At 37.2% G+C, this 25,453-nt stretch overlaps 1 protein-coding gene across 4 annotated transcripts in view; it reads left to right on the top strand.

Annotated features, from left to right (window-relative positions):
- The window catches only part of SPIN1 (spindlin 1), a 61,770-nt gene extending 38,916 nt beyond the window's left edge, over positions 1-22,854 (top strand). For all 4 annotated transcript variants that reach the window (XM_059836860.1, XM_059836858.1, XM_059836859.1 and 1 more), the window contains exons 2-6: positions 248-461; positions 10,214-10,262; positions 15,454-15,707; positions 16,672-16,905; positions 19,582-22,854. In XM_059836860.1, coding sequence (XP_059692843.1) covers positions 410-461; positions 10,214-10,262; positions 15,454-15,707; positions 16,672-16,905; positions 19,582-19,781 — 789 coding nt within the window. In that variant the 5' untranslated portion in view covers positions 248-409 and the 3' untranslated portion in view covers positions 19,782-22,854. The remainder of the gene's footprint in view (positions 1-247; positions 462-10,213; positions 10,263-15,453; positions 15,708-16,671; positions 16,906-19,581) is intronic.
- Positions 22,855-25,453: the final 2,599 nt, after the last annotated feature.

The raw sequence follows: 25,453 nt of genomic DNA, 5'->3' as shown, positions 1-25,453 counted from the left end.
GCTTTCCTTTCTCTTTGTAATTGACATAGTGACCTGGAAATTTACTGTGATTAGGAGATAAAAGTAGCAGCCTGTGTATTTGTTTAGCCATATATGTCCTGTGTTGCTGAATGTTTTCAGAATACCAGATTGTGAAGGAATATCCTGTTGCATATGAAAGCAAGCATTAAAGTTAGACTTGGTTACGATGGAATATTTTTGTTTCAAAATCAAGCTATTTATAAACTTCATCTGTTTTGTTTTTCAGAGTACTGTAATTGAAAGAGCATCTTCTACATTTGAAGAACAAGTTGTTGATTGAATGGTGGATTAATAAGTGGTTGTCTCATCCTAAGACTAAAAAGAAGTTGGAAAGAACTGGATTTTCACCCTAGTCCAGCAGCTTTGCTGCTCACTTAAACACAGATGAATGAAGACCCCATTTGGAAAATCACCAGGTCAGCGGTCCAGAGCTGATGCAGGTGAGCATGAATGGTTTTCTTTGCTTTTAATGGATGAAAAGTGTTCTTACTTACTGACTTTTTAAATATGTGAATGATTTTCTGCAGATATTATTAATTTTAGGTGTCATCATTCCTGTTTTAACAGAAAATTTGCTTTTATTCTAGATCATGTCTTGAAAAGACAAACTAAAAAATTAAGTAGTAAATTTAAATGTAAATGTAGCAGTACAGATGTGACCATCCTATTTTGTGCTGTGTCAAAAGTTATCAGTGACCTGTGTGGGGAAAGCAACATAATTTTTATCGCCAACCATTTTGAATTGTAACTTATGAAACTCTCAAGAAACCAACTGACAAGTGTCATTGGGAAAGCTCAGTTAACTTTTAAAATACCTAAGCAATAGATGATTTGGGTGCCTCCAAATGCACGTTTGATTCATTGAAAACAGGAACTGATACTGGAGGATTTCTCAGTAATTCTTTGGAGACTTTCAAACTTGTATTTTACCTGAGACTGTGTTAAAATTTGCTGTCGCTTATTTGAAACATGTACTGATTGCAAAAGTAATGCAGTTATCTTTCAAGTAAGAGCTACAGGTTTCAAAGGAGAGATCCAGTGCAAAGTCTTAAATGCTTGGTTCGTTGGCCAAATGGAGACAGTGATGATTGGAGCTCCTTAGGTGTCAGTATTGGGAGCATCATTGTTTAACGTCTTTTTCAGTGGTAGGGATGGTGGGATTGGGTGCGCTCTCAGCAAGTTTGCTGATGACACCAAGCTGTGTGTTGCAGTCAGTATGCTGGAGGGAAGGAATACTATCCAGAATAACCTGGACAGGATTGAGAGGTGGGCCCTGCATGCCTTGTGATGTTCAACAATGCCAAGTGCTAGGTGCTGCATCTGCGCTGGAGCAATACCAAGCACAAATATATCCTGGACAGAGAATGGACTGAGGGCAGCCTTGACAAGAAAGATTTGGGGGTGTTGGCAAATATGAAGCTCAACATGACCCATCAGGGTCACAGTCACACAGTCACACTCACAGCCCCAATGTCCTCTCACATCCTGGGCTGCATCTAAAGCAGCATGACCAGCAGGTTGAGGAATGCATTACTGCCTTTCTAGTCCACTCCATGAGACACCACCTGGAGTACTGCATCCAGCTCTGGGGCTCCTTATGTAAGAATGATGTGGATCAGTTGGAATGAGTCCAGAGGAGGGCTGTGAAGACAATCTGAGGCCTGGAGCACCTCTCCCACAAGGACAGGTTTCAGGAGCTGTGGTTGTTCAGCCTGGAAAGAGAAGGCTTCAAGGTGACCTAATCATGGCCTGCCAGTACCTGAAGGGGACTTAAAAGAAAGTTGTAGAGGAGCTATTTACTTCTATTTATTTATTTCTGTTGTCATTAAAGAAGCTCTTATAATGACAGGACAAGAGAAATTGGCTTCAAACTGAAAGAGAGTAGATCCAAAGGATGGCCATGAGTGACTAAAGGGCTGGAGCTCCTCTCATGAGAAAAGGCTGAGAGTTGCAGTTGTTCAGCCAGGAAAAGAGGAAGCTCCAGGAAGTGCAACCTTTTCATTTTTAAGTGGGACTTACAAGGAAGATAGAGAAAGGCTATTTGCCACAGCCTTCAGCAACAGTACATGGGGTAATTGTTTTAAACAGAGAGTACAGTTAGGTTTGAGTATACAGAAGAAATTTTTTACAGTGAGTAGGTATGGTGAAACACAGGAACAGGTTACCCAAATATGAGTGACTCCTCATTTGGAAATATTTAAGGTTATGTTCAAAGGGATATTAAGCAACTTGATCTAGTGAAAAGTGCCTTCCCCATCATAGGGCTGAACTAGGTAAATTTAAGAGAATCTCTTGAGATTACCTAGAACAGCTGTAAAAAAAGAAAAAAGCTGTACTTAAAGAAGTAACTTTTAAATCAGATTTGTTGTGCTGTACAGCATTATGGATACAAATATCTTATTTACCGCCTTTCATTTTTAATGGTGGTTGCCACTTTCCAAGAAACTTTACAAACAGTAAAATTCCAGAATAGCTACATCTTAAGTAGGAATTAGGATTTTAAGTAATGCCTATAAAATTTCTGTCATCTTGGATTGAATAATAAAGCTGTAATATAGTCTTTATAAGGAAGAAAAATTAATAAAAGAAAAAGATACAGTGAAAGAGTGGAAATAGTCTATGTATTTTATATTTGATGTGTTAATAATGTAAAATAATAAAATGGTTGGATTCTAGGAGACTTCTGTATCATGTACAGGTAGGTAGCAAAAAACAGGTGTTGGAGGTGGAGATAAACCAGTGGTAGTGTCAGGTTTTCATATAGGGCAAAAATTTGATGCATTAACAAAGCGTTTTTCGACTGACTTTGATTTCATCCTGTTGTAGGGACTTACCAATTAGTGACACTACAGATTGGTAGCATCTTTGACAAAGACAGTTTTAAGCTGTCCTGTCTGTCTGCTCAGGAAGGAAATGCTTTTATATGTTGTTGAGTAGATGTAAAGGAAGAGGTATATGTGATTTGTGATACCTAGACTTTTGAAATCTCTCTCTCTGGGAAACATACTATGTATGTAGTTCCTTTTTGAGAACCAAAGGGTAGGCCTGAAAGTGGAGAAAGGAAGGCAAAGTAGACATTTAATTTTTACACAACAGTAGAGTACATGGCTGCAGACTCTTGGAGTTTGTCAAAGTATAGAGTTGCTTTCCATGATCTAGTTTCTGTGCATCAGACAGGTGCTCTTGGCAGTGTGCCTGCCTGTCTCTCTAATTAGTGTATTGCTGTCCCAAGTATAGAAGAAATACAGCCTTTAAAAAAAAATAATGTACAGTATATTTGATTGTAAAGTAAGATGTGATTACCCTGTGTTAACTCAATTGACCCTTCTAAATCTAATGATCACCTGTAAAATGCTATATAAGTGAAAGGCTTGTCCTCTGGAGTCTTTCTTAGCAGTGTTCTCCCAGAGATGCAGAATCCTACTGAACTGCATGATGGTCAGGAACAATTGTAAAGCCTTTACTGGATGGTTTGAAAACATAAAAGTACTCTCTTAGTAAAGAAAACTTTTAACACATATATGGGTATATAATGAGTCATATATGAGCATTTGTATTTTTTTCACTCATAAAAGCAGGTGTAAATTGTTTCAGTATTGTTTTTATTGACTAAGATGGATGTGAATTGCTTAGAATTGAAAATCTTTCGATCAGTGTAATATTTTGTGCAGAGTTGGAATTTGGTTTATGTCTGTACTTCTGACCTACTTCAATTAAAAGCCCTCCTTTCTTCAAACTCATGAGTTGAGGTTGAGCTATACTAGGTGTGAATCAGCACACTGAAGTTTTTCTTAGGTCCCTGAAAGTAATTCTGAAATAGTCTCCAGATATAGAGTGGACTTACTGCTGTTCACACTGATGATTCTGGAGTACAACTTTAAAACATCTAGATTTTGCTGCCTGTTGTAAACATAGGAGATATTCAGAGAAGTAAAATATGGAGAGCCTGTCTGATTTTCATGGATTGCTTGGAGGGTACCAACTCATGTCACAATAGCAAAACATTGCCAGTAGCTTTCTCCCATCCTTCTTCCTATTCTCCTGTAGCCCCAGCTGAAATGACATGTATATTTCCCTTGAAGCCAACATCCTGAACAATTATTTTTTTTAGTCTTGTCATACCCTATTTCTCTATCTTTGTCTGGAGTAAAGTTCAGAAACGTGATTTCTAGTTTTGCTGTTGAATTTTAAGGGTTTAATGTAAGGGGTAAGGGGCTAATTAATGAGCGTCAGAAAACACAAGTATGACAAAACACCATATGACAGTTGAATTCTTAATTCTGTTGCTCTTGCCTGGAAACTGGAGGTTGTGGTCAATTTCTATTACAAAAAAAAAGGTTTCTGTGCTCTTAGTCATAAAAAAATAAAATAGTTTGATATGAAAGGGACCTTTTAAAGGTCATCTTGTCCAACTCTTGCAATTAGTGGGGACATCTTCAACTAGATCAGATTTTTTTTTTTAAATAGAATAATCATTACTATGCCCCAAATTTGAAATCATGCTTTGGAGACAGAATTTTTTTCATAATCCTTTTAAAGTCACAGTTCATTTGTTAGCACTTAATAAGGTGCTTCACTATGCTCTCTGAACCAATGGATGGACACAAGCCTGCTGAAGTTGCACTAAAGATTTGGACACTTCCAGGGATGGGGCAACCACCAACTCTGGGCAACCTGTTCTAGTGTTTCACCACACTCAGGGTACAAAAACTTCTTATTTCTAATCTTCTCCATTTTAAAATCATTACCCTGTGTCCTGTTGCAACAGGTCGTACTAAAAAGTCTGTCCATATATTTCTCATAGGCCCCCTTCACATACCGGAAGGCTGCCGTAAGGTCTCTTCAGAGCCTTCTCTTCTCCAGGCCAAACAGTCCGAACTCTCACCTTTCTTCATACAGAAGGTGCTCCAGCCCTCCAGTCATCTTCATGGCCTTCCAGTGACCTGATTCCAGCAGGTCTGTTCAGTGCTAGGACTCCTGGATGCAGGGTTCCAGGTGGGCTCTGACCAGAGCAGAGGGACAGAATCCCCTCCCTGGCCCTGCTGCCCATGCTGCTCTGGATGCAGCCCAAGACATGTTTGGCATTCTGGGCTGGGAGTGGCCGTGGCTGGGTCATATCATCCACCTGCTCCATTCTTGTGGACCAAGACAAATTCAGGAGGCAGGTAGTTCTGATTTTGACCTTCTGACTAGATATGTTAAATGTGAGGATCCTGTGCTGCCCTCTCCCCATGTCCAGAGCTGCTGTAGAGAACAGAGAAACTCTTGTTGCAGTTTCTACTATTGTGTAGCTGTCATGGTTCAACATAGTTTAGGTTTTAGTTAAGAAAAAAATCCATGCGCTATGGAAGTGTTTCCCTGTAGGGACCTTGGCAGCTTCCTTTTGACCTGAAAAAACCAATCAGTTGGCTAATTTGAATATTGACAAAGTTAATTTTCAGCTCTTTTAAGTTAAACCACTTAAAAGAGCTGAAAATACCTCTGTGGAAAACATATTTTAAAATTAACAAATCCTGGGAAAAGCTCTGTTGCTTCTAGCCAGGTAACTGGACGCCAGCTGGGCAGGCCCCACTCCACTGTGTGGCCTGGCCAGGCTGGGCCCTGCTCTGCCACATGGCCTGGCTAGCCCAGCCTGCAGCACAGCTTGGCTGAGATTCTGCTGCCACGGAGTTCCAGCCATGGCCGGTGAGCCACACTGGCTCCATTCAGCTTCAGGTGGAGCCAAGCCAGGCTCTGTTTCAGCTGTGAGCCACCAAGCCATCCTGCTGGTGCCACAGAAAAATCACATGGCTAAGAACAGAGATGGCTCTGCAGCCCCACGCAGAAGTCAGCCCCTGTAACTGGAATTAAATGCAGCAGGGGCCAGAAAACACCCGTGCAGACAGAGTGGCCACTGCCTGGCAAAGATCATACGTATGGCTATCCACAGGCCTGGGCAAGATATTAACACTTTTAGTGTACAGATGAAACTTGAAAAGATCAATCCTCACTCAAGTGAGAGAAAAGGAAAGAGTGAAGACACAGAGAAAACAGAGACATCATTCTTAGTAAAGAAGGAGATGAGAGGAGAATGAGGAGATACCTTAGTCTTGGGCTGAAATTCTCTTGTAAGGCTATGGTGAAAATATAATTGATACGTCAGACTTTTTTTTCCCTGTGTAACTCATGGAATGTACGGCGGGGATGTAGCATTCTAGCCACAGCGAGCAGAGACACTGGTGTTGAAGCAAGCAGCTGTTGAAGTAGCTTGAACAGAGATGAGAGAGATGAGAAACCTTACCCCAGAGATGAAGAAAACCTCTGTTTCCAGAGATAAAAGAAAGGAACTTTGGTTTCTATACTAGAACAACTCATCCTTAAAATTGTACCCCAATAAGCTGAAATTACTAACCCATGGTGATAATTATGGAAAAAATTATCAAAACGTGGGAGGGACTTCATGATTGCGGATTTCCAGGCAGCTCCTATTTGTGAAAATTAAAGCCATGAGGGAACTGTTTCTTGGGGAGAAGTCTCCATGGCATGGCAAGAGAGATTCCTCTCCCTAAGAGAACTGAAGAAAGACTATTTTAGAGGTGGTAAACGAACTGAAAGTCCCAGGCTTTGTCTGTTTACCTTGTCAATGGAAAAAAAAAGAGGCTGTGGTGGGAGGTGAAGTGTTCGGAAGGTTTTTTCTGATTTCTTACTATTTTTCTTTTAATTCTGTTAATAAAGTTTTCTTTATTCCCTTTAAAGTTTGAGCCTGCTTTGTTCTCCTCCTAATCCTTATCTCACAGCAGAAAATAAGTAATTCTAGTGGGTGGATTGGCATTTGGCCAGCATTGGAGCCACTACAGTAGCCAAGCAATTCAATTGTGTAATCTGATATATCCTTAAAAGGAGTTTACATCTCTATGAGGGCTATCTGAATTCACACTGTGCAAATTAAGGGGGCAAATTGTGGCAAATCAGCATCTGGTTAGTACAAGAGTGTGTTTAACCTAGGATCTTCAAATACTTGCTATTGATATATTTATTAAACCAAATGCCATTACTTCATGTATTAAACTGGGAGCTCTCTTAAGAAACTGACTTAAGATGATGAGTAGTACTTAGTTATCTCTGTTGCCTTTGGTATAGAGCTCATTACATCAGTGAACAAGTTGAATGTTAGCAAAATTTGAAGATACCAAAGTGAAAACTTAGGTGACAGCAAAATCCCATTCCCAGAGGTCAGCATAACTTCTCTATATACTGCAAATGTTGTAGTAAATCTTCCTTCTGTGTCAATCTAGTGTTTCTGTTCTTGACTTTGAAAGATAAATCCTTCATACCTCCCTTCCTACAGGTTACCCAGTCCTTGAGAGGTGGACAGAAAGCAAATTCTTGTGCTGCAACATTCTGTTATTTTGCTGTGTTTTTACTTGAGCTACTTTAGCCAAAATCTTACTTTTCTCTCATTAGCTGGAAATGTAAAATGTTAAGTACATATGTTCATCTTCTGGTCATGAAGTTTCTCAATTTTGTAAGAACAGCTCTTGGATTTTAAGAAATTACTTTTTTTAAAATAAAACACCACCATATTTTTAATATTTTTTAATTATATAGCAGTAGAACAGAGCCTCATCTGCAGAGAGGTAACTGAAATTATGCTTAGAAAGCTTTTTTACAGGTTGTGATAAAGTCCTTAGGTCTTACGTGTTGCTAATCAAACTTTTTGTGATGCTTTTTTTGTTTTTCCAGCTAAGTTCTTACAAACAGTCAATTTAATTATTTGGTTTTGTAACAGTCAAAAATTGCAACTAGGATCTTTACTGAAGTAATTGACAGACAAGGCCTAATTTTTAAAACCTAAGAACATTTCAGATACCATTATTCTTGGAAATGTAGATTGCTGACGATCTGATGCAAGCTTGTATTTACTAAACATAAGATTATTTTAATTATTAATTACTGCCATTTCTTAACTTTGTGTATGCTCTCCTAAATTTTGTATACAAAAATTACAACAGTAAAATATTTATGAAGAACTTTGAAGATTATTTGTACTGTCACTGCTTGACTCCTGTGTGATTCTCTTCAATAAGTATATAATTCTAGATATGCTTGGAACATGAACATAGTGTAAATTTTAAAGAATTGGTTTGTTTAGGCCTATAGAGAAATTAAAACACTTCTCTGCAAGTGTTAATTCAAGTATTCCTAGTTAAAATTCTAGGCATGTTTGTACATAAGCACGAGGCGTTAAGAGTTATGCATGGTTCAGTCCAGCACTGTAACCAGATTGTTTTAGATACTGCAACCAAGAAGCAAAAAATCCAAGACAGCCCAAAACAAGCTGCTGTGAAGAAATTTTAACTCCATACTATTCAAAAGCAGTATAGTGAGGAAGACAGGGAGAATCAGGATCAAGACCTGTTATCTTCTGGCCATGTAGTTGCCATCACCCTTCACCTTAACAGGGGCTATTTCAGTCAACGTCAGTAAATGATCCCTGTGCAGGTGGCCTTTGACTGTGATCTGAGGCTGCAGTTTTCATTCTAATAACTAATTTTGATTTTTCTGTCTGTGCGCATTGCCTTTTATGTACAGCATTCTTTTGAACATGTTTTTTTTTGTTATTTTGATTCTGCATATTTCCTCTGAATTCTTCATGGCTGCTTATAAGCAGCTTTCTAGCAGCCACAGCAGTCTGATTTCCCCTTTCCTCATTTCATCTTAGTAAAAGTTTTCCATTTTTCATATTCATCCCAAGTTATCACTGAGTTGAGTGCAGTGGTCTTCTCTCAGTAAAAATTTGTTTATTTTTAGTTTATTATGTGCTCTGTTAGGCACAGGTAGTGCTGGTCTGGCTAACTCAGGATGATGTGTATTGGCATCTCCTTTTATTAACTCAAGGATGAAAGCTTAAAACAGCCTGTTGATTCACTATTGTTGCTGATTGACCACTGCAACTACTGTCTCTGTTGTTTAGTTCAACTTCCATTTTAATGGAAGGTTGTTAGGTTCATCACTGAGCTTCTTTGTTGGGTTTGCATGGCAAGGTGCCAGGAGGGTACAAGGGTGGCTTCTGTGAGAAGTAGCTAGAAGCTTCTCCTGTGTCCAAGGGAGCCAGTGCCAGCCAGCTCCAAGATGGACCTGCCACTGGCCAAAGCTGAGCCTATCAGTAATGGTGGTAGTGCCACTAGGATATTGTATTTAAGAATGGGTGAAAAATTCTGCCCCACAGCAATTGCTGGAGAGGAGTCTGATGCAGACAGTGGTGGAGATCATGGTGAAGCAGCTATGCCCCTGCAGTTCATGGAGGACCCTACACTGGAGCGGATGAATGTGACTGAAGGAATCTGTGAGACTGCAGGAAGTCTGCACTAGAGCAGGTTTCCTGGCTGGACCTGTAGCCCCATGAGAGAAGAGCCGACTCTGGAGCAGGTCTTGTGACCCCATGAGGGGCTCACTGCAGAGCAGCCTATTCCAGAAGGATGGCACAGTGTGGAAGAGATCCATGCTGCATCTGTTTGCTAGGAACTGTAGCCCATGAGACAGATTCACATTGGAGAAGTTTGGAGGACTGTCTCCTCTGGGAGGGACCCCACACTTCAGTAGGGAAAAAGTAAGATGAGTACTTCCCCTAAAGAGGGAGAACTAGCCCTAACCCTGAGGAGAAAGAAAGAAGCAGCAGAGACAACATGTGATTAACTGCACTTTCATTCCCTGTCCACTAGTGCTACCTGGGAGAAAGGAGGTAGAAAAAAATTGGGAGTGATGTTAGGCCCAGGAAGAAGGGAGAGTTGCGAGGAAGGTATTTTTAAGATTTAGCTTAATTTCTAATTATCTTATTCTGACTTGCTTGATAATAAATTAATAGTCCCCAAATCAAGTCTGGTTTGCCTGTGATGGTAATTAATGAGTGATGCCTCTCTGACCCTCTCTTGACCCAGGAACATTTGGTTGTATTTTCTCTCCCATGTCCAGCTGAGAGAAGAGATAGAACAGCTTTGGTTGGTACCTGGCATCCTGGCAAGATCAGCCCACCGCAGCTTCATGTGCAGATAGCCAATGTCTGCCTCTCTAGAGCCTTTTCCCATTTTAACAGGTCACTGATCAGTCATAACACGAAGTGTTTGGATTCTTTACATTTTGACATTCAATTTGATGGCTTTTATGTAAGTTTTTAAATTATTTTTCAGTAATTCCAACATCTTTTATATTGTAGGTCATGCAGGAGTGTCTGCCAGCATGATGAAGAAAAGAACATCCCACAAGTAAGTTGTTAATATATTTACTAAAGAATAGCTCTCAGTAACTGGAAGTACTGTTCTAGAAATATATCTGTATTGTTCCCCTCTGTTCTTGAAAATTGTGGAATAATATCCAGTCTGTATATGTGTGTCGAGTCAGACTTCTAATCCTTTCAGGAGGGTAGTAGGAAAGAAAGCCCCACAGATAAAGTTTTAAATGTTGGTTTGACTGTTAACATTTTTTTTTTTAGTACAATTTTGAAATTCTTCTGGAATGTGTAGAGAAGGATTTTCAAGCCTGAGCTTAGCCATGTCTACTGTAGGATGTCTGTTCTCTGGCACAAAGTTCATGCAGTCACCAGGTCAAAAAAACCTGCAAGTCATCCTTACTGAGAGCCCAGTTGGAAAGGAATCTCAGATATATCTAATCATGTATGCACTATAAGTGTTGGAAAAGATTTTTCATTTTTTAAAATAAAGAATGTACTGAAATACTTCTGTAAGGAAGTTGCTATTAGTATGTGAAGGAGGGATACCTGCTTTTGCTACACTTTCGTGGCATGTATTTTTCCATGTTCAACATTTTAAATAGTGGCAGCTGAACACTGGTGAGTAGCTGTGTGAAAGTAGAGGTAACCTTCTGGATATAATTGGTCGTAGTGTCATGCAGCAAAATACCATATCTGGCTGTATCTGGTGAGAGAAGCTAAGCTGGGTAAGTGGGAAACTTGAAATGTAACTAGCTGTTTGTAAGTGTAAAGTCATATAGTGTGTATCAATCACAAGCAATTTGTTTGGCAGGTGTATTTTCCACAATTAATCTAGTTAATCACTATTAACAGTGTTAACTGTTACCCAGAGACAACACTTGATGTTAAACTACTCTGATGCCTTCCACCAGCTCATCATTGTCCATTCTTGTCTATCTTCATAGAAGGCAAAGAGAAACATTTTTTTGTCTAGGGGCAGGTAGAGTTGGTTAAACTTTAATTTCTCTTGTTCTCTTTCAACCGCTCAGAGAAAGGAGTGTATGATGGGAAGACTATCAGAGGTGGGTTGCCTTTTGTACTTGAGGGTGGCTAGATTTGTCTTTATTGTTGTGTTAATATACACTTATTTAAATAACTAAATAGGCTGTAAATTTATTAGCATAAAAGCTTTTGTGGGACATAAGAAGTTTTGATCCTAAGTGACATAATTTTGAGGTATTTAACTTAAGTATCCAGTTTAATTTTGTGTTAATTTAGCCTAGTTCAATTTTTTGTTATTTAGTTAAGGTTTTTTTGTACCAAGCCAAGGTGACTTCTTGTGTGCTGCATATGACTTGTCTGAGAATTAGGAGTAGTGGAACATTGTTTATAGTTTACCATAAATGAGTAGGATATGAATATGATGTAATACTGTATGCTGATACTACTCTGAGCCAACATGATTGACTGTTAGTAATGTATACTTTGTCACTGATTTAGCTATTTATTTAGTTATGTCCTCATTTGAGGAAAAAGAAGAAGAAGCCTACTGGTACTCAAAGGCCATTGAGATTTTAAAGGTTTGTTTCAGAAGGTTTGTGGCAGAGGAAGGAGCAAGGCATGACTCAGTAAGTGAGGTTGTGATAGAATGAGCAGTGTGGATGAGCCTTCTGAGCTCTTTAAATGGTAGATAGCCATTTGTCAGACAATACCCTTTTCTTTAAAAGAAAGAAGGGCCCACAACTGTTGAGCCTTTTGGAGATGATTCCAGTGGTTATAGGACAGTTCTTCCAAGTGCTCTGTCGTTGAGTAGCGGTGATCTCTGCCAGTATGAAGCTGACCTCACTGGCATCAGATCAATCAATAAGCTCACAGATGTCATTCTTTCCATGCTTAGTGTATAAGGATAGCACAAGATTTAGCACAGGTATGAAACAATCCTTTCTTAATACGCTCTCCAGATTTCTTGTAGTCTTGGAGGTGTAGGTTATAATTGCAATTTAATTACAAGTGAACTTAAACATTTTGAAATTTTGATACTACTTTAAGGTAACATGGTCTTGGCTTCCACAGCATCTAGAGCTGAAATTCGCAACTTAATGATTTTTTTTTACTTTTGAGGGAGTACTTCAAATAGAGAGAATATTCTTCAACACCTCTATCTTAATTAACATGCCTCATAATCTGAATATTGTGAAAAGTAGTTAACAAGTCTCAGATCAACATTATGTTATTAGTCATAGCCATTAATAAGATCACAGTTGTGTTAAGTTTTGTCTCCTATTTTCAACAACTTTTCTGTTTTTTACCATGAGAGATTTGAAAGCAAACTGACCACTGCTACTGTACTGCTTCTGTAATGTTTTATCATTTTCATTCCAGTTTTTCACAGTTGTGCGTGTTTTGCATATCTGAGAGATGTGGGTTTTTTTCATCCTTCTGGTTTGGTTTTTTTTTTCCCCTTTTGGTGTTTTTCTGAGATGACATGATCAGGATAAAAAACAATGAAACTTGAATGGGTAACTTTGTAGATTACTGAGCATTGCCATTCCTATTTTTATAAATGCTAGTTTGTGTTTTAAGCACAGCCCTCTGGTAATGGCTGATTTTTCTGCTACCAGTCCTCTGCAGTTATGAAATATGTTGGTTTCCCAGGTAGCAGTAGCCAAATTAAAGCTTGTGTAAGGATCATATAAACACAGCTTTAATATCTGGGCAGATTTCCTTCTGGCTGTGTAGTCTTTAGAATGTTTCCAAAGTATCTGGTTCTGATAATGAAACTTTTTCGCATTAGGTTTTTACTTAACAGCTTTCAGCCTGCAAGATAAAGAAGAGGATCAGAAACTTTTGGGAATCGAAGGGCCATTTACAATGAGGATGTATCTCATGTGTCAAGAACTACTTCCAGGACTTGCTATTTGCTGTTTATCCTGGCTTCATTTCTTACATGTCTAATTGTTTTCAAATATTCAAGAGCAAATGTCTGTGGAAATTTTAAAATATGTTTTAATGAAAGAGAAGGAAACATTTTGTTGGACCTTCTGGATAGAAAATCATAGAAGGTTATCCATGTAACTTGATTTATTACACAAATGGCTTGCTGTTGAGGAAGGGAGATTTGGTTAGTTGGTTGTCTTACATGGAAGTACGTTCATAACTTACTTATTAATAGTTAGAAACTTTTGCTTGCTTTCTTACCATGTTAAGAAGTTGATTTTCCTTGATAATATACTAGTTTGGGTATCTAATTTGTTATAGTATAAACTGCTTCAAATGAGAAGTGAGCAGCTGTTAGTAATGCAACCTTCAAACAAAAATTTGAACTGCAAGTACACCTAGTGGGCACTTGATTTGTAATTAAATTCCTAATACTCTTTGCTCTGTGAGGCATTTTAAACCTGTTTGAACTCAGTTATGTTGTCTTCTTCCATCTTTTTTTAGAATGAGTGTAAAGCTTACAATAAGGGAATATTGTTCCAAATTAAATACTAAAGTGGATTATTCTTTGTAGGCAGAAAGTAAAGTTGACTGTGAGGTTGAATACCAATAGCATTATAATTTTTTTCAAAGATGAAATGATGAGCAACATAAACTGCTTAAACTAGACAAAGTAATGTCAGTTTAAACTTCTTTTATTTCTAGTAGTTTTTGTTCTCTTCAGAATGAAGCAGTGTTCCATTAGCACTAATTAGATGAATTGAATACAAAACAAACTCAATTTTGTGCTGAGAGCCAGATCTCTGAACTTACTTTGTAATGGTAGGCTATTACTGAGTGCAATTAGAAACGCATGTATATACTTGAGCAGAGCTAGAATTTGAAAATACATTCTAGTTTTTGCACAAAATTAGATCCAGCTTTGTGGGAGAGCTTCTTTTTATAGGAGCTCAAACCTGTTCCAGTTATCTGTGCTATCAAGGTTAGGAATGCAAAACTATAGTCTGATCTTTGGAAATGTCAAATGATAATACAAGTGAAATTTGAAAACACCCTTGCTAAGATCGTCATGGCGAATTAAAGTCTGGAGGTGGGACAAGTAGTGAAGTTAATTGTGTATCCTGTTTTTAATAGTTATGATTACAGTTATGATACAGCATTAAACATTCCAATATCATATTGTGAGTGTATTATTCTGAAATACTGCTTCCAGGATTTCAGTGGTATGATTGTTATCTATATTTTTTGGTTCATATATGGACTTCTTTTAGAGCATTAATCATATCTGGAGACCTTTTTCTTTGATCACTGTCTCTAATCTAAGGAAAAATATTGCCTTCTGCAACTGATCATTTTTTAGATGTTAATTTTAAGCTAGTTGTGGGCATGTATTACTGCCTTTGAAATGATGTGTGCTACATGTAGTAGCCCAAAAATTTAAAGCTAGTTGATATCCAGGTGAATTTTGTATATTGTCATAATGCCCCATAGTTTCATCCATTTGTGTTCAAAACTGTGTTTTTAATAGCTGGGTAAAACAAAACTTGAATAACACTTTCAGTGATTTGGAACTGTCAAATGGCTTACATTACAGTTCGTCAGAATAGCAGCTGTTACTTACCAGAGGGAATTTTCATGCCAATTCCATGAAAATATCAGAAGGACAAAAAAGTTACTTGATCTGTTTTCCACATAAAGGGGTATCCCCTCTCTGACCATTTACATTACATGCAGTTTTTCATTTTCCATACTAAATACGGAAGTGTTGTTGTTGTCACGTCTTTAAAACTACTTGGGATCAAAATTACCTGTGAATGGAGGAGCCAAAATTTTCTTCAGGCGAAAACAGGTCTGTTTTGGGGTAAATAAACATTTTGAAAGAATTATAGTCAGCCACCTAATGCTTGCACTGACTTCTTCCTTCTGGGAAGAAGTTGTTTACTGTTCTGCAGAGAGTAACGAGGTAGTAAAGTTGTAATACTGCCAGCTAACCTTGTGCTTTGAGATTTGATCAGGTGAGTTTCACTTTTGACATTCAGTGTAGCAAGGGATAGAACAGATATTTTGGCTTAAGGAAACTACATTTAGAATTTACTGCTAGGAAACTGAACTTACACAGATGTCAAAAATGTGTCACTACTTTTAAGTATGTTTTTCTTTTTTCCAATAAAGCGTGATAAGCTTTATGACCTAATTTGAATAAAGTATGATAAGCTATAAAAAATATTGTCAAGTAAAAGCATACAGCTATTTTATGAAGTAGAATATGTATGTATTTGTTTAATATTAATGTTTGTATCTGTGTACAGAAAACATAGAAACAATGTGGGACCAAGCAAACCTATTTCTCAGCCACGAAGAAATATTGTAGGCTGCAGGATACAGCATGGATGGAAAGAAGGAAGTGGACCTGTAACACAATGGAAGGGCACAGTTCTTGATCAAGTTCCTGTAAATCCCTCTCTCTATCTCATAAAGTATGATGGATTTGATTGTGTGTATGGACTAGAACTTCACAAAGATGAAAGAGTTTCAGCACTTGAAGTTCTTCCAGACAGAGTTGGTAAGTGTTTAAGGTTTTTCTCCTAAGTAAATATACATATTGGCTGACATTTATCACCAAATTTTTTCCATTAATCCCTCCAGACTTGCCCCAGGATAACCTATGACCACTTAAGTGTTACTTAAGTGTCAATTTCATTTTTGTCTGATGACAGGTAATCTAAATGCTTTGATTTTTTTTCTGTTCCACCAAATTTTGATGATGCTATTGAGTGCAGTTGCTGTCCTCTGTCTTTAAGCAGTATGCACTACATTTTGTAGTTTTCAGATTAACATTGATATTTCTGTTGAAATTTCAACTCTAAGCCGTCTGTAGATTGTATTGTCTGTTTTGTGTGTCTTAACAGTAATAAGGCTACATTTTTTTCTTGTACTACTGCCATGTACTTATAATAATGGCTGGAAGACATTTTCTAAGTGAATTAACCTAATTAGTAATAATGCTTTTTGTTTTTCAGAATTAACTTGGATTGTTAAACTGCAGGTTTTTCAATCCACCAAGTTTGATATCTACTCAAGTAAACACTAGTTTGTAAATAGAAAAAGCTGGTGCTTATTCTAACTGCAAAGGAATTGGTTACAATCTGTAGGGTGGCATTTTGAGGAACCAAACCCCAAAGCTGAATTAATAATATCATAGAACTGCCTTGAGATAGGCCTTTTGTTTCTGCCTCTCCCTATCCAGTGTCTAGTTAAAGTTCAGAGTCTTTGGTGCTCAGTTGATCTCTTGTTAGCTTACATTGTGATTGTTTAATCAAAGGGAGTACAGTAATTCATTGTTATTTTAACAACATTCTGAAGTTCTTAGTTCTGCAGCACTGAACTCTCTGGAATGGACACTGTTTGTTTTGCGTATGAGTTTACTAACTGCCAATCAAATTTGTGCATTAATCAACATAAAGATTATTTTTACAAAGATACATATCTGTGCTTTTGAATGAATTTCTGAAATGCTCTCATTTCAGCTTCGTCTCGAATTAGTGATGCCCACCTGGCAGACACAATGATTGGTAAAGCCGTGGAACATATGTTTGAGACAGAGGATGGCTCAAAAGATGAATGGAGGGGGATGGTTTTGGCTCGAGCTCCTATTATGAACACATGGTTTTATATTACCTATGAGAAAGATCCCGTCTTGTACATGTACCAGCTCTTAGATGATTATAAAGAAGGTGACCTTCGCATTATGCCTGATTCAAGTAAGTAGGCCAGTTGCTGTTTTCTTTCAGCAGCTTTTCTAGTAAACATTTGGCTGTGGTTTATTTATGGTCAAAAGAGCTGACAAAGAAGCATCATATTTGATATTCCATTTAATTTTTTTTTAAAAGTATCACAGCTAACAAATATAGTACAAGAAAGAACATCTGTGTTAATTGCTGAAATTTTTAACTTTTATCGGCAGTGACATATGCAGAGTAATACTTCCTCATAATTAATTTTAATTCTGCTGAAAATATGGGTGTGCCAATGTGAAATACTTTACTTTTTGGTTTTTTAGTGGAAATTGACTAGCTGGAAGTCATCCACTGCTTTTTTCTTATATAAGTATCATGTCGTGTGGAGTTGGCTCTTGATTTGTGTCTCTGAAGCAGTTCTTGTGGGAATGAATATTTTGGGTCAAACTGATATAGTAAGAACAATTTCACTGAGCTATGTATCTTCAGTGTGAAAAACTTCTTGAGTAGTTGCTTGTGGGAAAGAAGTACTTATTTTTTGAAAATTGATTTTCTTTCACATTTTGTAAAACTAGTAAGAAAAATATTTCCTCTTAGTATTTTTCCTCTCATTTTGGATGAAGTAGTCTTCTTCAGGACTTCTGTTAGTTTAGGAGGCTTTTCACAGAATCAGTATTATTCTAGAGATTTAGATACTTCAAAGAAAGAGATTATAACGAATACTTCGAGTTTACTTCTCCTGTGTAACAAAACCCTTTCTGACAGAAGCCATCTGGGCTTGAAAGAAAATTAATTGTAACTAATACATATGCAAAGCACTATGTAGTTAACCACTACAGTTACCCAATTAGTAATTTGTTGAGTTTGAGATCATCTTCTTTCAGATTCACCACTGGTAGTGATTTACTGGCAGAATAGAAAACTGGCGTGTATTTGCATAATCTCTGTGTTAATGATCTCTGTTTAGATTACCCTCTCCTCTGGCCATAGCAAAAAGCAACATTTCTGATGCTTTTAAAGAAAGAGCCACAGATGTTAATGGAAAAAAGTGACCTTCCTTTTCTTAAAGAAATAAAGCAAGCTCTTTCAGACTTGAATGTTAAAATAACTTGTTTTTTGTATTAACTGTACTACCCATCAAAATGGACTAAGAATGTATTTCTTAGTCTGCTTTGCTTTCTTCCACCTTGAGAGTAGGGAAAGCTTATATGCTTTCTTTCCACTTAAATCTTAATTGCTTTTAGTGCACTTAACCCTCTGTGTTCGCCAAAAGATTATTGCTTACTTCTAAACACTTCTAGGTATTTGCTTCCTTTCCTGAATGTGAATGCTTTCCAGATATTTTGAATCGTGTCCTTGAGTCATCAACTGGATTTTAGTATTTTGGAGTAGTATTATTCAAAATCAGATTTTAGAATATCTGCAAATGCTGTAAATTTGGTGAAACTTGCCATAACGTTATAAATAAAATTTCTAGGGTACTGTCCCTTATCAAATATAGGTTCTGCACATGTGAGGAGACGAAATAATAGATAATTTGTTTTAACCTTTTTTCTTTTTGTAAGGGGAAAGTATATTGCTGTATCTGATACTAAAACTTGGCCTACACTTCTGAGTGAAAATGCAGGAGTTGAACTTGCGTCTTTGCCAAGAAAGACTCTGTGTATAAAATTCATACTAAGAGGATAATAACTATGTGTGACAGTGCATATACAGAGGAACTGAAACACAAAAATGAAACTTCTGTTTGCAAGAATTTCTAAGTGCAAATGCAAAGCAGTCTCTTCATTCCCTCGGGTTTTTTTCTCCTTTGAGAGTTTTTTCACAGCTCTCAAAACTCAAAATAAAATAGGTGGAATCTGTAAGGGATTCTTAATACAAACTTGTAACTGAGTTATTAATTTAAAAGCTTATGATTTCCAGAATAAAAGTCACATCAGATATTACAATTGCTTTAGAAAGTTTTCCAGTAGAATACAAACTACAATTTTATCTGAACTAGGAATCAAAGAAGAGGAGTTGAGAAAGAAGATGTGGTTAGCTTCTAGTTCTCCATACAGTACTTTTTACCCTTTATCACGTTCTGTGATTGGCTTGTATCCAATCACTTGGCATGTTACAAGTCACATTTTTCATAATCCAGATTTAGCATAGGGATTGTCTGGTTCGGTTTTGCCAGAGAGGAAAACAATACAGTCAGATTTTACAAAATTACTCAAATATGGAGTCAAAGTCCCTTTTAATAAGGATTTGACATCTACTACCATTTCAGAAGAGATGCTTCTGTTGTAGTCAAATGCATGCATTGAACCTTTGAATAATGTGTGTGGGAAGATGGAAGTTAAGTTAGGGTACCTTTCTGCTAAGTAGGTCCAGTGCCTTTTTCTGCTCATGGCTTAAATTCAGCTATCTACAGCCATTTTCTACAACTTGTGCATACACCCTCCTGTCAAAGATTGACTTCTCTTACCAAAGTGCTATTTTTGTCTTAATAAAACTGAAGACAGTATTGCTTGAAAATTTTTTCTGCAACTTCTTCCTACAAGTATGGCAATTGTTAAATGCTTGTCTGAATAAAATTAAGTAATCTGTGTACAACTTTTAATTGTTTTGTATGAGTTTTAAAGACGACTGTGCAGTTTTCTTCCATAGTGCAAAATTTATTAATGTCTACTAAAGCATACTGGATTTATGTTACAGATGATTCACCTCCTGCAGAACGGGAACCAGGTGAAGTTGTGGACAGCCTGGTAGGCAAACAAGTGGAATATGCCAAAGAAGATGGCTCGAAAAGGACTGGCATGGTCATTCATCAAGTTGAAGCCAAACCATCTGTCTATTTCATCAAGTTTGATGATGATTTCCATATTTATGTCTACGATTTGGTGAAGACATCCTAGACGTCATCATGAACTTTTGCCAAATTTGTGGAACTATTAAATGTAAAATTTGTAGACACAAAGACTTGACTGCTTTCCAGTTTAACGAAAGCTTAAATGTCCCTGCGAACCCACAATCTCTGCCAGCAAAACTGTTTTGTTCTGAGTAATACAAACATGACACATTTTGTGTAAGAGAACTCCTTTTCTTGAAGGAAGTCAGTATGTTTGGGCAGGAGGGAGTTAAAAGCAAAGAACAGCTGCAAATTCAAGCTGTGTAAAGTTGATCTAGTATTGTAATCATTAATCTAAATTTTTTCATAGATTCTGACTTTTTCTTCAATCTTGCACTCACTTGTTCAACTGCCACATGCAAGTGTAGTTTGATATTTTGATATGCCTTCTTTTGTAACATTAAATTTAATTTCTTGGATACTGGCAGTCCTTGTCTTCAGGGTTGGGACAGAGGTGACTTTTCTGAAAGGTTTAAACAGTTTGTGCAGTATCAAGGAGTGCCTAACCCAAGTAACATCAATCTGCTGTGTTTCTACACTTTATTTCAAATTTAGCTTTTTAAGAACTTGCAGTGCGTGGAAATGCTTGTGCATTTTTTACTAGTCACAGGGCAGTAGGATATCAAGTGTTTGGATTACGCACCTTTCAATGAAAAGGCTTTAAACTATAAAATTACATTTAATCTGTATAACCACTTAATTAGAATATGCAGGTTAATGGCCCATATTTACAAGTTGTAGGAACCAGTAAAATACATGCAACAAGGCTGCCTTCAATCCTAAATGTTGTACTTCTTTCTTTGTTTGTTATACACACTTCTTAGCAAAACCCAAGTGCTTGGTGCCACAACTCTAACAGTATATATGCTACTTCAGAAGACTTTCGACTACACATTGGCATCAGTAGTCTCTCATTTAAAATCAAAACCTAGCAACCTGAATGTTTGTGTGTGGACTTAGACGCCTAACAGTAGTTAATATTTTTCATGGTAAATACACTCTCACACCAGGGGAGTGGGAGGGGGTGTCCTTTTACAGTGAAGATGTAACTTTAGAGAAGGAGAAGCATTTGTTGCCTTCTGCTTAGTCTGTTGCATTCCTTTGTTTTGGTTTGCTTTTAATAATTTTGGTTCAAGAAGGCATCTTCCCAGTTTATTCTTTTTCTGGCTTTTCCACTTAAGGAGTGTCTGGACAAATCTACAGTTTAAACCTGTTGTTGCCTTTTGTGGTGTACATTGTACTTGCTTTGAGGTATGCTGTTAACATTAATTTCATTCTACGAACACTAGAGTTCTGCATGCCAGTGGTGTACTATCTAATGGAAGCTATAAGGCAGTCTCAGTGGTTCAGTCATCTGCATTAGATTGTGGATGTAAATAGCAGCCCACAACTGCAAAATCTTTTCATGGTTATAATCTTGCAAGATAGTTGTAAATGAAAATTAGGGTTTCCTTAAGTGTGGCAGCTTTTAAAAATAGTGGAATTGGAACAACAATGCAGCACAGCAACAAGGTTGTCATGTTACAGTAAGGCAGAGCTCTGCAAGTTTCAAGAACTGCTTCACAGAAGTACAGAATGTGAAGACAGTTAACACTGTTGATGGAAGGAACAAATACCCTGATATCCAGCTGTGTGCCATTAGTGGAAGAATGCAGGAGCTGTTAATCAGAGGACAGAGGTACAGATGACCTCTGTTGTGGGTATTCCTGATATTGAAGACTCAGTGGTTTAAGCCCCTTTCTGTCCATTTTCTTTTGCCTGATTTCATATTTTAGCCTTAAGGCTTGTGCCTCATTATGCTGTTGAATGGTAATAAATACTCTCCGTATAAATATGATACCTTAATTCTTTGTCCATTGCTACTATATTGCATTATGTCCAGTATTTCATCATGGGCAACCAAAGGCAGGCTATTGTCTTTCAGTGAATAGCTTCTCGATGCAGTCCTTATGCAGTAAGTACCTGAGTCGTAAATGTTTCTTGTGTTTGAACAAAGTGAGCAGATTTGCAACACAGTGTTTTCATCCTGCAGATCTGTTGTGTTTTCTATTGACTCTTAAGAGTCCTGCATGTAAATCTCAAAGCTGAGCCTGGCTCCATGAGCCCAAGTCGATATTTGTGGCACAGGAATGAGTGAGTGTATTAATTACACATGGGATACATGGATTACCTAGTACACCGAGCTTGGGGCTGTATATCTGAGGAATAAGAGGTTTGTTTTGAAATATCTGAGGTTTAGGTCTACTGGAACACTTTTAGCATTAGGCTTGCATTTGTGGGTTTTCTGCAAGCCTGTTGAATACACTATGTATTCTGACAATTAGAGTATAATCTACAAACTGTAAATTTCACTGTCATTTTTGGATGTCCCCGTTTGTCTGTTGTGTGGATATTTCCACTTGGAGTTTTTTTGGGGATTTTTTTGTTTTGCTTTGGTTTTTTTTGGGTTTGGTTTTCTTTGATAGCTTAAACCACAGTTTTTGAGGCTTGAGACTAATTCCACTCCCTGCCCATCTGCTTTGGGCTTTGTTTTAGGCTCATGTTTCAGATCTGCATGCAGTGCTTGCGTTACCCTGGTAACTAAATGTTGGTTCCTTGTTATAGGGGTTCAACATTACTTCCCAAAATCACATAGGGCTTGTGATGGCACAAGTCATGGATCTTTGTATAAAAGTTATTCACCCTTCACATTTACCAGCTGTAGTATTGTTGTATATTGTGTGTGTGCGTGTGTGTGATGTCAGGCTGCCATGTAAAACTTAAAAGGGAAAAAAAAACCAACTTAAATGCAGACCATCCTTTTTTGCATGCTTAGAGGGTTAGAACATTCAATGTAACAAACTAAAGTTGCATGTTAAAATGTTTAGGTTTTTGTTTTATTCTGTTTTTTATTTTGTGTTCAGTTTTTTGTGAATTTGCTTATTGTGCTGTTTTGATGGTTGTTAGTAGGATTAAATGCACTGGTGAGACGAGCATAGTGCCAACGGAAGGTAATTTTCCAGTTGTATGTGTCATACAGCATTTGAAGGGACCATGTATTCTGTTGAAAAAAAAAATAAAATTTCAGTTGAATAGCAGAACACTACATTCTTCTTCTTTCTTTTGAGTGCCAAACCCTAAACTATGTTGGAGTAGAGACGGGGAAAACCCTTTTTGTTGGAATAGGTAGAAGCATTCTTTAAATGGATTGTTTAAACACAGGGGCTTTGTCTTCAGAGAGAATTGTATAGAAAAAGAATTATTATTGTCTAGGGAAAAGAATTATGGTAAAAACAGTTTCTGGTTCCTTGAAAATGCTGTGCTTTTTGTATTTTACATCATTAGTGCAATTTGGATGGTTCTTGGTATGTGTATAGTTCAGAGGTCTTCGTGTTCACATTTTTAAATTAGGCAATGAATTCATCTTTAGAGCTTGATTTCTTTATTTTTATTTTATTTTGAACAATGTAGACAGTTCCCTGTTCTCTGCATTTAGAAGTATAAACACTTTAAATTGTTACTTAATTCTGTAAGTAATTTTTATAATTATGATGTAACTCTATCCTTAAAACATTTAAAATAAACCCTTTATGTGCAACTTACGCCTGTAAACTTTGTTCTCACGAGCAAAACACAGATGTAATTTCAGATTATGAAGAAGCAGTTTCTTCATTTTTCTGATTGAAAGGATTTACTATTTTAATGTTGAGCCATGTATGCTGGTATAATACTTATGAAATACATTTGGTTGCAAGATGGAACCTGCCTAAGGAAAAGCATACTGTTAAATTGTATTTAACTAAACACAGCCCCTCAAAGGGGCTGTGCAGGTCTGTGAAGCAGACTGTATTTCCAGAGCACACAAAATATCTTGGCTGTGGGCAACTGCAGAAGCATTTGGCAGTGTCTTGGTGATACATTAATTTGCTTAATTAAAAACAGTTTAAAATTTAATGAAGTGTATTTTACTGATAAAAAACAAAGTTGATGCAAATTGGAGGTGATGAGGAAAGAAGATAACATCACCATGTTGTGGATTTTCTAAAGTCTTCTAAGTTGTTTTGAAGACTTTATGTGGTTTAATTACAAGGCAGGCTTTCCATGTTGAACAGATTTTCTTTATTACTACCTCTTTTCTGATAATAAAGGGTTCATGGCACTTAAAGGATGTGGTATAGTGGTGGACTTTATAGTGTTAGGTTAACAGTTGGACTCAATGATCTGAAGGATCTCTTCCAACCTAAATGATTCTGTGATTCTAAAACATACTTTTGGCACCAAGTTCATTTTGTCATATACTGAAGATTATGGAGAATGCCAGCATGCATACCCAAGCCTTTTCCCTTAGTTCATCATCCAGTTTACTGTATCCTGTTGCCCCTGACACTGCTTCCAGTGAAGATTTATATTGTGTACATCTGTGATTAAGGAGAGTCTTAAGACTTTGCTGCAAAAAGTCTTTGCGCCTACAGAAAGTAGGTGTTTATCTCTGTGACCTGTCTGTTAAATTGTAGTTAACAAGAGATACTAACACTTTGTGACTAATGCCTGAACCTGTTCTGTATTACCACTAATAAACCCCTATCAGTTTGATGGCATCTTCCTCTGTATAGAGAAAAAGAGAAGGCGTATAAAAGCAAAGATATTTTTGTTGCCTATCACTGCAGTAATGAAGTCACTCCTGGGAGCTGGTTGCTTACAAGCATCTTAAATGTCAGTGCTGTGTAGACAGTAATGTCCCTCAGATTTAAGAGGGTGATAGGTGTCCTACTCAGAGTTATTGCTTTAATGCTGCTGTACTGTATTGTCACATCTGTCAGGTTCCTCCTTGTCAACGTGAACAGGTTAAATTTTCAGAGGAAAAAAAAAAGGCTGTTCTTGGCTGCTCTTTGCTCAGTAAGTTACTTATTTTGACATAATTTTTTTTGTATTCATGCTGTAAGTAGTGGAGCCATTGATGACTTCAGGGGACTCTACTGCTTTCGGGAAAGGATATGTTCAGTAAAGATATTTTGGAGGAGGTTGGGCTGCTGCAATTTAAGATCATTAGGGTACAAAAGGAGGAGTAAAAATAGATGAAGGAAATTAGAGGTATGTTCTTTAATCCTCAAGCACTAAATAATAAAAGATTTTTACTCTTTTACAAACTTTAAAGCATTATTTTCAATCTGACTCATTTTTCTTTCAGTAAGTTCCTGCCTTAGCATGTTACATCATTTAATCTCTTTGCCAGTATCCGTAACTTACCATTTTAATTAATTCCAGGATTTACAGCCTGAGGAAGTTATCAAACTACTCAGGATTCTTTTTAAGCTCTGTTCTTCCCATTGCCTCGTGAATTTCCTGATTTCCAGAGTGCAGAGCTGCATATGCACAATGTACACCTGTGTGTATATAACAGGAAGCAGCTGAGTTCTCAGGTGTGAGGTGGTGTCAACACTTCCCTATTCTACGTAGATGTTCATTACAGATCTCTGCACATTTTTCTTCTGAAATCAGTAATGATTTGCTTAACTTCACTTGTATGCAACTTGTGTGAATGGTTTTGCAACCTCACAGTTTAAATACCTCTATGCTTTGACACTGGTTCCACCCACCCGCCATGCAATTAATCCTTAAATTTGTTTATATTCAATGGAGTCTGAGTTTTACAGGCCCTTTCTTAGTATTTTGATGCCATCGTTCCTCAGGTCTATAGAC

The sequence above is a fragment of the Haemorhous mexicanus genome, chromosome Z (genome assembly GCF_027477595.1).
Source record: "Haemorhous mexicanus isolate bHaeMex1 chromosome Z, bHaeMex1.pri, whole genome shotgun sequence".
Taxonomy (NCBI): domain Eukaryota; kingdom Metazoa; phylum Chordata; class Aves; order Passeriformes; family Fringillidae; genus Haemorhous; species Haemorhous mexicanus.
Note: the sequence above shows the minus strand (reverse complement) of the source record. Positions and strands in the feature narration are given on the sequence as shown.